This window comes from Erpetoichthys calabaricus, chromosome 17, assembly GCF_900747795.2.
Source record: "Erpetoichthys calabaricus chromosome 17, fErpCal1.3, whole genome shotgun sequence".
NCBI lineage: Eukaryota > Metazoa > Chordata > Cladistia > Polypteriformes > Polypteridae > Erpetoichthys > Erpetoichthys calabaricus.
In genome coordinates, this window is record NC_041410.2 from 8334295 (window position 1) to 8351259 (window position 16965).

Here is a 16965-nt window from a genome sequence, read left to right on the forward strand (position 1 = left end):
CTCACCCACATGACGTTGAGCGGGTTTCTTTTATGCCTGACCTGAGAGGACTTCCAGTGCCACCATGTTGTATCCAGGAAGCACTTCTGGGTCAGGTGGATGCTCTTTAAAATAAGGACTCCCCCTGGAGGCCCCCAAGACACCCAGCAGGGCTGTCCATTGGAACTACAACTCCCATGTTGCCTTGCAGGTGGGCAATTCACTGAAGGCATGCTGCCATCTAGCTAACTGGGGAAGGAATTGTTCATTCATTATGACCACCCGGCCAGGAAAGGTGCCAGTAAATAACATGGTCGGGATGCCCGTCCATCCTTGTCCTTTTGTTACAGCCTCCCATTTGGGCACTGAACTACCCTCACTCCTGGCTGGGGTGCCACTCTATCCATCCTGGTACGTACAATGGCTATAAGGACACTTATGGCGTGACACCGTCACAAGCCATGTATCGTAATCAAGAAGAGACGGCAAGTTTCATGCCTTCTGAGGCCTCCAGACCTCAACCCCATCAAGCACCTTTGCTATGGCGCAGTTGGCGCGTTTGGCTCGGCTCCCTGGAACTGCACAACACACTCAGTGACAGGTGGGTTCGACATACCTGAGCAACACGTAGAATCCTTAGCCAGGTGAATTGGCGCTGCTCTAAGAGCCCAAGTGGGCGTTACATGCTAGTGGGCTGGTGAAAGTGGCAACTCAGCGTATTCAGAAGTTAAAGAAACAGCAAAACAATACTCAACTGCTCAGCTCATCCATCTTAAGCGGGTTTCTCCCACTGACGCTGCCACTCCGGCTGTACAGGCCCTTGCCCGGCCGGCCCATGAAGGATGTACGGCTGTCCCCAGGGCTGTAACTCGGAAGGCTGACGCCAGAGCCTCGCGATCTCCCGGGCACCACCTCGAGCAAATCACTGCAGCCCAACAGGCGGACCTGCAAGGTGCCTAAAAAATGAAAGGAGAGATAAAGAAAAACAGTCAGAGCCGCGCGCTTCCTTCTCCCACCCAGATACCGAGGATGGGCGACACCGGGGAGTCCCGACATTTCATCCTTTCGTTGACCACAATATTTACCGATATTTGTTAATGTGTGCCTTGTGGCGAGTTTAGATTAAAACGATGGCTACTAAAGAGTGTGGCGGATGCCCAGCCGGGATGCCCGGAAGTTGGAAGGACCAGGAGAGGGACAATACCACCCCAAAACCAGGGCATGAGAGGGCAGCTGCCTTGGTTTGCATTGGGGCCACGGGACTGGAGCTTAGATCAGGGGTGTTGAACTCCGGGCTGCAGGTTTTCATTCTAACCATCTTTCTAATCAGCGAGCCGTTTTCACTGCTAATGAACTCCTTTTCTCTTCATTTTAATAGCCCTGTTTTTAAGGATTCAGTCCTTTGAGTTGATTATTTTCTTCATTAAATGGCAGCCAAACAGAAATGAGACGAGAAACGAGCTGACAGATGAGCAGCTGAACTGGGATTTCAAACTCCAACCAATTTCACTCCAACCAACCTCTTAATCAGAAGCAGTTTCTTGCTGTTAATTAAGCCCGCTATTTAATTCCAGTGGCTTGTTGCTGCACTCATTCTGCCACAGCAGACATTTCCAAAAGTGTTTGCGACGATGCGGGTTTGCTCCATGTTCCCATCTGACTTCTGGGAGCTCTTGAACTGGACACACCGTCGGTAATGTCACCGATGAGCTGGACGGTGAGGCACAACAAAGCAAGGGGATGGTGCAAAAAGTGCAAACGTGCTTTTATTTAAAATCGACAAACAAAACAGTGTTCAAATAAATATACGTCATTAAATAAATAGATAATCCCATAAAAACAAGAGAAAGGTGGAGGTTGAAATCCATTAGAAAAAAAAATCTTTCACAAAACAACGAAGGTTAAAACAATGGCTGGAAGCCGTCCCTTTAAACAAATCAGCCCGGTGCATTCTTCTTCTGGTGACTGGCGACTCCCCTGCTTCTCCCATCCCATCCCATCCCATGTCACCCTACCTGCAGCTGACCTTCTTCTGCTCGACTGGTCTGGTGGCCTCCCGATCCCTGGCTTTGTTCAGACCGAGACTTGGCTGTTCCCCCCCCCCCCCCCCCCCCGACAGCCAGGACGCTCACACTGGGGTTTCTACTCCAAATCTCCGACTCCCGCTGCCTTCGCTGTGGCGAGCCCACCTTCTCCCGGTCACTCCTGCTCCCAACAAGCGCTCAGCAGGAGTGACCACAACCGCCGGCCAAACACCCCACTTGGGCGCGCCTCTCCCAGCTGCCTGCATACATCTGCTCGCTGGCTGGCTGGCCGTCCTTCTCTGTGGCACCAGCTTTCTCCTCGCTGCTTCCTGCCACCTTCCTCTTTAACCTCCATTTCTTTCTTTTTTATTTGTTTTCCGACCCCCCCCCCCCCCCCCCCCAAGCCGCCTCGTGCTTCTATTTATTATGGGGACGTGGATCAGATGTGACAATTAGCCGCTCCCGGCACCAATTACGGACGCGGACGACTCCTCGCCTGTGCACTTAAGTGAGGACCATCCGCATCACGCATCACCTCCCGCCACACGTACCACGCCCCCCCCTCGGCGATTATTTATTTAAAAAGCGGCCCTGTTGACGTGAGCTGTGGACCCGTGACACCACAGTGTTCATTTTTCTGTTTATTTTCTAAGACCACCTGTCAAGATGTTTTGGTGACCTGAGAGACCAACCTGACCGAGGCCTTCACCTTTCTTCATTTTCTGATATTGTGTGGTGGGCACAGGGGAGCTGGTGACGTGGCGGCTCGTTATTGTTTGGCTGATCATTAACTCTTTGAGGGCTGAATATCCATCCATCCATCCATTTTCCAACCCGCTGAATTCGAACACAGGGTCACGGGGGTCTGCTGGAGCCAATCCCAGCCAACACAGGGCACAAGGCAGGAACCAATCCCGGGCAGGGTGCCAACCCACCGCAGGACACACACAAACACCAAGCACACACTTGGACCAATTTAGAATCGCCAATCCACCTAACCTGCATGTCTTTGGACTGTGGGAGGAAAGCCACGCAGACACGGGGAGAACATGCAAACTCCACGCAGGGAGGACCCGGGAAGCGAACCTCAGGTCTCCTAACTGCGAGGCAGCAGCGCTACCCACTGCGCCACCATGCCGCCCCTGGGCTGAATATTATTTCCAAAAAACTCAGTTTTCTGAAAAGCACACAATGCACTGATTTCACAGATAAATCAACAGAAAACATCTGTTGCTGCATGCTGTGGCTGCTGTTGGCGCCTGTTTGGCATCTCTGGCAGCAGGAATGCACGGCGGGCCGGCTACCCCTCTGTCTTCGCACAGCAGTCACAGTGTGACACGAGATGGTTTGTATTTCTTGTCATCATAAGACAAACGCTGCTGTTAGCGTATCAGCTACACGAACACGTTCACGATCAGGCTGATGCTGGTACCTCACTTTCGTTTTCGATATCCATCTCCAGTTCACTTGCATCAAACTCAGAGTCCAGTTCAGCGAGAATGCGTAAAACGTCCATGAAGAATTTTGCTCTGCACATTTGCTTTAGTCTCGCCAGATGTCGATGCCATTTCAGAGGCGGTTTGCTCTTCACTACTCCTCCACGTGCAGGGAATCGAGGACAAATCAACAAAGCTACGTAACTTTCCTCTAAGCAAAGAGAGTCGAACTAAAAAGCAAGGGCGAGTTTTGTTCACAGCTTACAGCCCATTACCGTCCTCTACCCCTGAATTTCGACAAAAGGCAGCATCAGCCCTGAAAGAGTTAAGGACTAAGGGTATGAAAACAAAAGCAAAAGGAGTTAATTGGCAGCAAAAACAGGTCACTGATGAAGAAGATGGTTAGAATGAAAACCTGCAGCCAATGTGGCCCACCAGGACTGCAGTTCGACACACGTGGCTTAGTAGCTCAAACCTATTGGGGCAAATGGCCACCACCAGGGGGCGCCCGGGTCGTTATGGAGCCATGGACGGGCGTGGCAGAAGTGCTGCTGGCCCAGGAAGCAGGTACACCCGCTCATCTTGAAAATGTCACATTCTCTGGTGACGTCGCCAACGCGAGCCCCCCCAAACAAAAGGGTCTTTGTGAGCCGACAACACTCGGTCTCAGTGACAACTCAGTGACTTGGCTTTAGTAAGGCCACCAAAGTGCAGGTCGCCAACTATGGGAGTGTTATGGCCGCCCACGCGGCAACCGAAAGAAGAGCAAACGATAAAGAAACTGCGGTGACCCGAGCACTCAGCCACCACAACCAGCCCACGAGGACCCCCACCGACTTGCAAGGCCACTCAGAGGCTTCTTCACAAACACATCGCTCTTCTACCAGTTTTAAGAACAAAACATTTGCTAATCCCACTCGGGGTCTGCGCAGGGCAGGATCCACATTAGCCGGTGAGCCTGTATGCGTTTTAGAGACGTGGAGGGACATGTTCCGGGGCCACCGAGTGTTCGCACGTGATTGGCTCAGTGTAACGATTTAAAATGGAGCCCCCCCCTCCACCCAGAGCTTCGGTCAGTTACCTGTCAGAGGCGAGGGCTTGCTGAGAGTGTTGTACTGGTTGTGCAAATAGGGGGCGCTGTGGCGAGAGCTGAAGGCCGGGGAGGTGGCCAGCACCAGCTCCTCTTTGATCAAGCAGCCTTTGGGGTGGTCCTCCGGCAGGTCGTTGAGCCTCTGCTCCAGGGAGTGTTTGAGAAGGTCCAGCCTCTGACTTGACTCGCTCAGCTTAGTTTGGGCCTGGACATTCAAAAAACAAAGAAACAAACAAATAAATAAAGTAGAACATGACACTGTCAAACCTGCTCGATCCAGTTCAGGGGCCTATTCCAGTGGAGTCGTTAGGGGGTGGGGGGGGAGGCCCCCCGATCTTCGAGAGCCCTCCTGCTCGACACTGCTGCAACTCCAAGGGTCTGGCCACCGGGACATCGACATTAGCGAAACTCCAAAGGGGAACCAGGATACTCCGATGGGGTCCACCCCCGGATGTCAACAGCACAGATGATCCAAGTCGTCAGGGAGCTGAAGGTAAGCCCCCTATAATTACAGAAGCTGGTGACGCCCCTGTTCGGGCTCAAAGCATAAGGCAACCCTGGATGGGCCGACTTCATGCACACACTCAACTGTGACCTTGGGATGTGGCATGGAAGCCACAAAAACCTGGACAGAACATACAAGCCCCCCAAACCCGAGATGGTGACCAACGTTCTATCTAAATTAAACACTTTATTTAAGCATTGTAATTCTAACAAGGGAGTAAATACCATTCTGGGGGGCACATCAGTTAGCGCTGCTGCCTCATGGAACCAACACCCTGGGCACGATTCCCACACCTGGTTACTAAACATCTGAAAATAATCTGCTGGGGTTCTCACAAGTTGTCCTTGAAAATGTGCGCTCCCCATCAAAGAGGAGTCTGGTATCTCTGCAGCCTGGAGCCTCGCAGCTCCAAGTAGGTGGAGTTAACTTACTTGCCATTATTTGAAGTAAAAGGGTGGAGCTCTGGAGGTCTATGCCTAGACTCTATTGGTGCTTATTGGAGTCAACTCCGCCTACTTGGAGCCACAGGGTGGAGGCTGCAGAGATTTATAGGAAGTAACAAGGCAGACCTCAGCGTTAATGTTTGCAGTACACCCGTCATCTAATGGAATGTATTTAGTAATGCATGTAGTAATTAATAAAATACATTGCTACAACTGTTTATGATGTGCCCTCTGTTAGAATGACAAATGCAATGCATTTTATTGTTACAAATGTTTGTGACACACCATCTGTTGGAATGACAAGGGCAATGAATGTGTGTCTGTTATATGCCATTTCATATGGGATTTGTAAAAGCCACGTTAATGTCTGTGGTCAATCATCTGTTGGAATAACAAATGCAATGCATTTCATTACTACAAATGTATGTAATGCACCATCTGTTGGAATGACAAATGCAATGCATAGGTCTCTGTTATATGCCATTTGATATGGGATTTGTAAAAGCAATGTTAATGTTTGTGATGCGCCATCTGTTGGAAGAACAAATGCAATGCATTTAATTACCACAAAAGTTTGTGATACTCATCTGTTGGAATGGCAAAGCCAATCCATTTTATTACTAAAATGTTTGTGGTGTGCCATCCCTTGGAATAGCAAATGCAATGAATTTTATTACTGCAAATGTGATGCGCCATCTGTTGGAGTGACAAATGCAATGCATTTTATTACTACAAATGTTTCTGATGCGCCATTTGTTGGAATGACAAATGCAATGCATAGGTCTCTGTTATATGCTATTTGATATGGGATTTGTAAAAGCAGTGTTAATGTTTGTGATGCACCATCTGTTGAAATAACAAATGCAATTAATTTTTTTTCTATAAATGTTGTGATGCACCATCTGTTGGAAGAACAAATGCAATGCATTTAATTACCACAAAGGTTTGTGATACTCATTTGTTGGAATGGCAAAGCCAATCCATTTTATTACTAAAATGTTTGTGATGTGCCATCCCTTGGAATAGCAAATGCAATGAATTTTATTACTGCAAATGTGATGCGCCATCTGTTGGAGTGACAAATGCAATGCATTTTATAACTACAAATGTTTCTGATGCGCCATTTGTTGGAATGACAAATGCAATGCATATGTCTGTTATATGCTATTTGATATGGGATTTGTAAAAGCAGTGTAAATGTTTGTGATGCGCCATCTGTTGGAAAGACAAATGCAATGCATTTTAGTACTACAAATGTTTGTGATGCGCCATCTGTTGAAATGACAAACATAGCAACCAGATGGGGCCACAGACACACAGAAACACAGACATTTATCCTTTGATTAAGGTATTAATGTGGATATGCTGTATATATAATATGTATGCAAAAACTCTCAGCTGATGCTGCACTAACAAGGGGGATATGACAGGGTATTGAATTTGGATGGAGAACTTTGAGAAATTTAAAATCAGCAAAACTGCGGGACTGGTGATAGACTTTCGCTGCACCAAAGAACCTCTACGCCTGGTCCCCATTCAAGGAGTGTATGTGGAGGTGTTGAATTCCTACATTTACTTGGGGGTCCAAATCAATGAAAGGCTGCACTGCTCTCACAACACAGAGGAACTGCATACAAAAGGGCAGAGCAGACTCTTTTAGTCTTAGGAGACTGTGCTCCTTTAATGTGAATCTTCTACAACACTGTGATGGTCAGCGTGCTGTGCTGGGCTGGTCACATCACTTCAAGGGAGGCCCACCGAATCAGCAAGCTAATTAAAGAACAGGCCCAGATACAGGACACTGTCTGGACCCTGTGTCCATGGAAGTGGAGGAGTGAATGAAGACAAATCTGAAAGCCTTTGTGATCAATGCTGCACAGCCTGTCTATCTGGAAGTACTCTCAGCCAGTTAACTGCTTAGTAGAAGTTCCCAGAGCTGCAGGTCCGGAAGGCAGTTGTGCAGATCTGCACCCAAAGCATTAATTGGATGTCAATCCCTGTCCCTCAACATCAATAAACACAAGCATTCTCACCTCCAGGATGGCTTTCTTGTCCGTAGTCTTGCTGGACCCCAGTAACCGCAGGACATTCTTGGCGCCCTCGGACACGGCGTGCTCCACCCTGTAGTGGTGCCGTAGCTCCTCAATGCGCAGCTCCAAAATGCTGAGGTCTGGTTTCCCTGTAGTGATAAAAGGCGCATTTATTTAGAGCACTCGCCAAATCCCAAACCTCTCTGTGTAAATGGCATGTTGGACTCATCTGGACTCGGGGCTTATCTCTCGCCCAGCGCTCCCTCCGTCCTATACCCTGAAGTGCACAGCCATTTGCTTTCTTCTGTGTCATGAGGTTGGCTGCAGCTCTCATTTCTCCGTTCAGGCAGCATGAAAAGAGAAGAGTGAGTGAGTGCTGCTGTCAGAGCCGTAACATCAAATGCCATTTCCTATGGCAGTAGGGGGCGCTCTCATAATAATTGTTGAACCCCAAAAATAAGGGATTAGTAACAAAACAAAGGTGGGGGGGGGGGGTGATAATTATATAAAAAATAAACATAAGGAAAGGGCAAAGAAAAATTGAGAATGCCAAACAACATAAAATGTGACACAAGGGTGCAAGGCCTCAAAAATGAGGCAAAACCAGACCAGGACCTGAAAAATTGATAGACAGGCCTTACCACCGGCAGCCTGGCCCCAAACATAAAGGGCAATTTAAAATTGAGCAAAACCAGACCAGGACTTGCACCATAGACGGACAGGCCTTAACCCGGGCAGCCTGTCCCCAAACTCAAAAGGCAATTTAAAAAATAAGCAAAATCAGACCAGGACCTGCACCATAGACATACAGGCCTTAACCCGGGCAGCCTGTCCCCAAACTCAAAAGGCAATTTAAAAATGGGCAACACCAGACCAGCACCTGCACCACAGACGGACGGGCCTTAACCCGGGCAGCCTGTCCCCAATCTCAAAAGGCAAATTTAAAAAAGGTGCAAAACCAGACCAGGATCTGAAGTATAGAGAGAGACAGGCCTTACCCCAGGTAGCTTGGCCCCAAACCCAAAGGACAGGCTTCAAGGCCTAAACTAGCTCAGAAATGGGGCACAGGGTTTCAGAAGTTCAAAGACACCTCTAACATGTCTCCAAAGAACAAAAAAAAATCCCTTCAAGGGAGAGGAAATCCGTAAAACCTTGAAGGCAACAGACAGAAAGCATATTCTTTAAATTGAAAGAATTCATTAAATAAGCAAAGAACGACACAATACGGTAAAAATGAGGCCAAAGGATGTGTACCTAAAAAGGCAATCCAAGACAGACAGACAGACTGACCCAAATCCAGAGTCCAATAACAAAACCCCAATATCCCCACCCTCAAAAAAAACAACCAGAAACTCCATTACCACTCACGATATTAAGACCACTGCTCCACAGACTCCAATGTCACACCGCTGGGACCGTCTCTTCAACTGCAATATAAAGGCCGGGGGCGGTCCCAGAGCGGTGACATCATGATGACCACGCCTCTTGAGGGTTCCACCCACAAAACACATTGAAGGCATGGAGACATCAAAACACAATACAGAAATAACTAAATATTAAATAAAGCAACCTCAAAAAAAAATTACATACAAACAAAACAAATACATAAATAATAAAAAATAATAAAATAATAATTCGACAACAAGAAAAATCAACATGAGCTCTGGCTGTAACATGACAGTTAATGTGTCACATGACCTCCATGTCACATGACCTGCAACATCATCACAAAATGGCCGACAAAACCGACAAAAGATTCAAAGGATAAACCAGTAGAGAGAGAGACGTGAAACCTTAAAAGGTCAAAACCGGAACCGAAACTGGAAAAGGAACGAAAACAATGTCACCAAAGCGCTAGAAGAAAGCCGAGGTCAGAGGGACGATGCGAACGACAGGAACCTTAAAAGATCTCAATTGAAAGGCAACGGAGTCTCAAGAAAGATTCCACGCCGGTTTGTTATCCACAGCCCGCTGAAATGGGCGTCGCTGCAATGACCCGCGGGGTTACGACCTCGGAAGACACACCCCCTAACAACAGGAAAAGTCACCCAGGCAACGGGAGCAAAACTGCGCCACTTCCCCAAAAAACACACAGGGCAGCTGCTAGAATGGAAGTGGCAACCACGGGAAAATGAGATACAAAATGGAGTCGCCCATTTGGCACACTGCAGATTGTTAAAATCATCACAATGAAAAAGGCAGCGACTATAGAAAAAAAAACAATACGGCGTGGTGGGAGAAAGAATTCCGAAAGATTGCGTTCAAAAAATGAAAGCACCGAATTCTGTGAGCTCAGAAACCTGACGGCCTAACCATTTAGAAAGGAAAAAAACTCAAATCAAATTCCGTCAGGTCACGTCATCCAAGTGGCACCGTCCAACACTCATGAAGAAAACCAGAGCAGTGGGCAAAGCTCCTGGTGCCATAAGGCCCGGACTTACGCCCTGCTGAAGCAGATGTGTCCTTATGAAAACACACCGGTGGCACAGATGGCCTCCCTCCCGGCCCTGGATACTCGACTCCCTCTTTTCCTGTCCATATTAGGAGGCCGGGAGCTCCTCCGTGGAAGGCTGGGGTGGATCTCAAAGATAAACAGCACGTCCTCGGAGAGACACACTGCAGGGAGGCTGCTCAGCTGCTGGCCATTGAACAGTCCTCGGCGGGCCGACAGCGGGGATGTGACCACCCTCAGTGGACCCTGCTGACAGGCCAAGTGCCCACTTGCTTCTGATATCCTCGTCTCAGTGTCTCTCAGTATCAAACAAGGTGGTTCACCTTAATAAATGAGTGAAATGACTTCCAGAAGACACAAATAACAAGAAACCAAAACCCTGAAATGAAAGGCTGGACAGGCCAAAACGGACTCTTTGGGCCGCTCGTTAGTGCCGTCACGCGATAAAGGAGTGAGCAGCGCCGGGATAATGCGAGTCCACAGAGCCGCCACCGCGCCGCCCGGCCATTACCAGCGTGTCGAGTCAGCAGTCGATCGAGGTGCATTACGAGGGGCCGTGCCGGGAGCATCCTGGGAGCAAGTAATTACCACGGCAAAGCCAAACAGCGGCTAATGGGCAGTAAAAGGGTCTGAGAAGGCGTCTCATTCTGAAGCAGGGCCATTGATTTCTTGAAAAATAAATCAAAACACGAGTTTCTGCTGAGTGAGCAGACCGGCGAGTCCTTAACACGCGTCACGTCTGCCAGGAATTGCACGGCTATTTATTGCATTACGCCGTGCGGTAGCCAGAGGTCACTCTAAACGCTCTGTGAGGCATCTGTGAGCTTATCTATCTCTTATATAGCGCCTTTCCTGCCAATCTATCTATAGTGCCTTTCATATGTCTCTCTAATATCTATTATATAGGGCCTTTCTTATCTATCCATCATATAGTGCTTTTCATATATGTTTATCTACTGTATGATCTATTAAATAGTGCATTTCTTATCTATCCATTATATAGTGCCTTTCATATGTCTATCTAATATCTATTATATAGTGCCTTTCTGACCTATTTATTATACAGTGCCTTTCCTATCTATCTATCATAAAGTGTCATTCATATATGTCTACATACTATATTATCAGTCATATAGTGCCTTTCTTATCTATCTGCTAAATAGTACATTTCTTGTCTATTTCTCTATTATACAGTGCCTTGTCTCTGTACTATATTATCTATCACATAGTGTCCTTCTTATCTACATAACTATTACTGTATATACCTTTTATATATGTCTGTCTACTATATTATCTGTCATATAGTGCCTATCCTATACTGTATATAGTGCCTTTCTTATCTATCTATCTTATAGTGCCTTTGTTATCTGTAATATAGTGCCTTTCATATATGTCTATCTACTATAATGTTATATAGTGCCTTTCTGACGTATCTATCATAAAGTGTCTTTCATATATGTCTACATACTATATTATCAATCATATAGTGCCTTTCTTATCTATCTGCTAAATAGTACATTTCTTGTCTATTTCTCTATTATACAGTGCCTTTTATATATGTCTCTGTACTATATTATCTATCATAGTGTCCTTCTTATCCATCTAACATATCATGCCTTTTATATATGTCTATCTACTACATTATCTATCTATCACAGAGTGCCTTTCTTATCTACATAACTATTATATACCTTTTATATATGTCTGTCTACTATATTATCTATCATATAGTGCCTTTCTTATCTATCATATACTGTACTTCCTTTTGCATATATCTACCAATCACATAGTGCCTTTCCTATATGTCTGTATAATATCTTTCACAGAGTGAATTTCCTATCTGTCTATCCAATTATTGCTGTATATAGTGCCTTTCTTACTTATCTATCATTCAGTGCCTATCTTATCATATAGTGCCTTTCATACGTCTCTATACTATATTGTCTATCATACAGTGTTTTTCATAAACGTCTACTCTATGACCTATCATATAGCGCCTTTCATGTCCACCTATCTATCTATCCCCTATATTATCAATCAAATAGCGCGCCTTTGTCTTACACCCACATCTCTCATCTGACCCTGCCATGCTTCTCAGCTGCACTCCCAGATGGCACATTGGTTGCCCCGGATGCCTGTGCCAAGCTCAAACTCAGTGTGGTCAGTGAGGATCCTTCCCTCACTTCTTCACAGAATTGGCACACTGGCAGTGCAAGTGCACAAACAGGTAAGCTGTGCTCAGGGAGTTCAGTGAAGATCAATACCTGGAGAAGCCGTGCAGCGTGTTATGGAGATCTGGGCTGCTCTGTGCCACCCCGGGTTCTTTCCCCTGGGCCAGCACGTCAGAATGTGTTTTGTTTCTTCGGTTCTGATCGGAGGTCTTCTTGATTTGAGTCGGATGCCCCTCTGGACAGGGAGTGTTTGATTTACCAATGTCATGGCCATCACACGACACTTTATCCCCCACAGCCACAGTCAGGCATACTGGGGAGTCATCAGTAAGCCCAACCTGCACATATTTAAAAGGAAAAACTGGAAAACTCCTGAGAGAAACCCACCAGGATATGGACAATGGAAAACATAATTCAAGGAGCTCCTTACCGTGTCCTTCTTCGATGTCCAGCTGCACCTCATCTGCCTGAACCGCCTTGCGGATCTGCATGCGTATGATGTCGATTTTGGTCTTGCTGTCCTGAAGCATCTGCTGGGCGGTCTGCAGCAGCTTACGGTCCTGGGATGGAAATCGAGGGTGTAAACTGACGTTTGGATACGGAGGGAACAGCAGATGACATACAGTAGACGTTCTGTGCCCCCCACCAAGTAGCCCAGTGACAGGACTGGACACCTCGGACCCCCCCCATCACGTCTCATTCTGCCTTGAACCTTGTAGGACGTACCTTGGTGGTGCCATTGGAGTACATCTGGATCATGTTCTCGGCTCCCTGTTTCACTTTCAGCTCGATGTTCAGCTGTTTGTCCAACGCCGCAATGCGGTTCTTGTTGGCCGTCGAGCGGCTTGTGGTGCCCGGAGACTGAGGGGTGTCTGCAAACCCAAAAGGGGCAAAAATCTTAGAAAAGTTCCATAAAAAATAAAATCAACAGCAGACGGAGGGGCTTGTCTTGTACCCATGAAGTTTGGGGGGTTTCTACTATGGTGGTCTGTCAACACCCGTCTCTCTCTTTATGGATCCACCCTTCTCTGAAGACCTGAAGTGGGCACCACACACCTCGGCTCTCATCAGTGAGGCTCTTTGCTTCCTTAGACTTCTGAAGAAAGCACAGGGGGTCTCCATCAGTGCTCACCAGCTTCCACAGGTTTAGGGGGTCGCAGCTCTGTGTCACAAGTATGGAGGCCAGTGACATTCTTACTTGCGTGTGACATGCCCCCCCCCCCCGGTCTTCAGCACCAGGATTAAGTGAGTAGAACGTCTGTCTTCCTTACCTGGGGACTCTCAGAACATACGGTATATGTGTATATGATAAATATTGTCACCCATGTGTACCTGGGGACCACCTTCCTGGCTCGGCTGAAGTATGCAGTACCACGACAGGACGAGAGGGGGCGCTCACACTAACTGTTTTGCTCCCTTTCCACTCACAGCTCCGAGAAGCCCCCCTGAGTGCAGGCACCTGGTGGCCTGCTCAGGGTTGGCCCCGCCCCTTTATAAAACCCAAGGTGGTCCCCTGTGGGGGTGGGCATCTGCTTTGGGACCCGACACTTAACCTGGAGTAACTTCCTGCACAATTTCCCTTTTTCTTAAGAGCCAACCAAGATGCCATCATTTTGAGCTTTTGGTGCCAAAGGGCACAGTTTTGGTTTGTTTTCAGGACTGGGGCACCCGCCTGGTACCCCAACATTTCAAACTGGCCCATGCTATTCTGGTCAAGCCAGTCCAATGGCTGAAGGAGATGGACGGGCAACAAAATCACCGTCTGGGATGCCATGGGAAATGAAAATGGCTGGCATTGGCTCCAGCAGACCCCTGTGACCCTGTGTTAGGATATAGCGGGTTGGATAATGGATGGATGTCTCGAGTTGGGGAGGATCCGGGGTCACAGATGGTTGGTGGCTACCATGAAGGCATCTCTGAGACTTGCCATTGGTAGTGGATGCCAATGGTAGTTTTAGGGTCTTTCTGACGAGTTAATGAGTGCTGTGCTGGCAAATGCTGATTTCATTCTTGGGATAATTGCCATAAACCTTTCCCCATTGGTGCTGGCATGTTGCATGATGGCTGAACTTCTCAGCACACCCTCCACGCGTGACAATAATAATAATAATTATTATCATGGGGCGGCACGATGGCGCAGTGAGTAGCGCTGCTGCCTCGCAGTTGGGAGATCTGGGGACCCGGGTTCGCTTCCCGGGTCCTCCCTGCGTGGAGTTTGCATGTTCTCCCCGTGTCTGCGTGGGTTTCCTCCCACAGTCCAAAGACATGCAGGTTAGGTGGACTGGCGATTCTACATTGGCCCTAGTGTGTGCTTGGTGTGTGGGTGTGTTTGTGTGTGTCCTGCGGTGGGTTGGCACCCTGCCCAGGATTGTTTCCTGCCTTGTGCCCTGTGTTGGCTGGGATTGGCTCCAGCAGACCCCCGTGACCCTGTGTTCGGATTCAGCGGGTTGGAAAATGGATGGATTATCATCATCATCACCACCACCACCACCACCACTACTACTACTACTAGTTAAGGTGGTCTACAGGGATCAAGGCCTGCTAGACTGGTTACACTGGGGCACGGGCCGATGTTTTAGTTCCTCCAGGGTGGGCTCCCAGTCAGTTCCGGTGTATTCTTTTTAACGTGCTTTACTGAATTCTACACATTTTGTTAATAGTGTGCCGTTTATTTATTACTTACAGCCGTCCACCTATCTTGTGCTTGTGTTTTGTGGGTGGAGCCCCAAGAGGCGGTTCCGCTCTGACATCACTACTGAAGGACCGCCCTCAGCTGTACCATGGTGTGGGGGGGTGCGTGTGGAGCGTTCAGTGGCCGACTGTCGTCTGATGTGTTCAGGTAAGCGTGAGTGAGGATTGCTTATGGTTTGGGGTTTCGATTATTTGGATTACGTTTGGCCCATTTTGTGAATCTAAGATACAAAGCTGAATGTCGGGGTGGGTGTGTTTGTTCTTTAAACAATTCCCCCCTCTCGGCAGTCCAGTCTCAACAAAACTTTGCGCACGTATGTCAGGAAGACACGACAGGCTAGTATTGAATCTCAGATTTGTGAATCTGATTCATGAGGGGGTACAGTGCCCTTTCCTGGATATGGAGCCCTGAAATACATTACATTCGTTCATTAATTTCATTTCTCTCTACGTTGTAAGAAATGCCGTCTATAGAATTTAGACATGAAACGGCCCACCCAGACAGCGGCAGGTGCTGTCGAGAGCTCCAAATAAAACCCTTAATTATGAAGATTTCACGTGGGACTTGTCTTATCAAGCCAGAGGTTTAGCGTTTTCCTCTCCCCTTGCAGGTCAGTTTTGTGCAAACAAGCATAGTAAACTTTGGGGGCTCGATGACATTTTGGGCCTATGTAGGCTGAAGCCTGATGTTAAAGATTGGGGGTCAGGCTGCCTCTGGTGAGGCCCATCTCCAGATCTGGTCTGGGGTTCCTTGTAGAGGCCTTCACTATACATACGGGGGGGGGGTGTGGCTGTGTGTGTGCAGTAATGTGTTCTGATGTGGGGGTCTTACCGAGTCCTCACACCCATTTTGTTTTGTGAGGGGCACATAAATCATAACAGGAGTTAAGTCAATTGCTTAGGGCCACCCGGCAGACCGGACATTGTGGATTGAAGCTGCAGCCACCACACCGTATGGCCCGCCATTTACCAGACCAGAATATGAAGGTGACAGGAGGGCTAAGGTCTCAGCATGCTAGGAGATCAGGGGTACAAGACACCGAAATGAATCGGCTCGGACAGTCTGGGAGGTCCTCGGTTCAGAACCAGTAAGCGGTTTGAGCCTTCAGTGAGTGCCCTCCTTGGCATCTCTCATGAGCGTTGTATCAGGTGGAGCACCCTGGGAGCAGACATGGGGGGGGGGCATTACCTCGATAGGGCAGCTGGGAAATCCCATCTGGAATACCCCAAAGGAGATGGAGAGCGAAATTTAGTATGTGCTACTCAGCCTGTCATCACCAGACGAATGACTGAATGAACAGATGAATGGGTAAAAAAATGAGCACATGAATGAACAAACAAGTAGTGAAAGGAAAGAAGGAAGGAATTAAAAATGGTGTCATGAATGAACACCTGAACAGATGAATGAATGAATGAATGCTCATGCTGACTGGACTGAACCCAAACAGACGTGCCCTGTCAGCAATGGAGGAGACCAGTGAGGCCCTCAGACGTACCTGTAAGCTCCTCTGGATCCTTGACCACAATGTGTGCGTCGAGGTCCTGGAGCTGAGCGTGCAGCTCATCGAGCCGGCGGTTCGAGTTCTTCAGCATGTTGTCCACATTCTGTAAGTTCCGCCTGTCTGTGGTGGCTCGTCGGAGGTTCTCCGCTCCTTCTTTAATCTTGAGCTCCTTCCGGATCTCGCGCCGAATCTTGTCCTTCTCCTCATCGAGCCGCTGCTGGACGCACGTGTCAGAGAAGTCGGAGCTTTGGTCCAAACCCAACTGCTCCAGGACAGACAGGCTGCCCGGTTCACTCTGGAAAAGCAAATGACAGAGAAAAGGAAACGGAGTTAAATGTCGGCGTTCAGTGTCCTGACTTGGTAGACTGGGAAGCTGACCGCTGCTTTTGTTCATTACATTTGAATTACTCTTCCTAATTACAATTTGCCACACTGACACTGGCTTACGGTCTGGCATGAAATCTCCATTATCTGTAAGAAAATGAATTATGGGGCCTTGTGGCCGAGTTCTCTGACAGACAGACAGACGGATGTGAAAGGCACTATACGATAGATAGACAGACAGATACATAGACGGATGTGAAAGGCACTATATCATATAGATAGATAGACAGAGACACAGACAGATAGATGGAATAGATA

At 47.9% G+C, this 16965-nt stretch overlaps 1 protein-coding gene across 3 annotated transcripts in view; it reads right to left on the reverse strand.

The window, feature by feature from the left end:
• Positions 1-16965, reverse strand: part of pkn1a (protein kinase N1a) — a 171200-nt gene that overhangs the window by 51061 nt on the left and 103174 nt on the right. For all 3 annotated transcript variants that reach the window (XM_028823835.2, XM_028823836.2, XM_028823834.2), the window contains exons 2-7: positions 16318-16618; positions 12857-13002; positions 12561-12690; positions 7511-7656; positions 4521-4734; positions 735-935 (exon numbers count right to left, since the gene is read on the reverse strand). In XM_028823835.2, the coding sequence (XP_028679668.2) occupies positions 735-935; positions 4521-4734; positions 7511-7656; positions 12561-12690; positions 12857-13002; positions 16318-16618 (1138 nt within the window). The remainder of the gene's footprint in view (positions 1-734; positions 936-4520; positions 4735-7510; positions 7657-12560; positions 12691-12856; positions 13003-16317; positions 16619-16965) is intronic.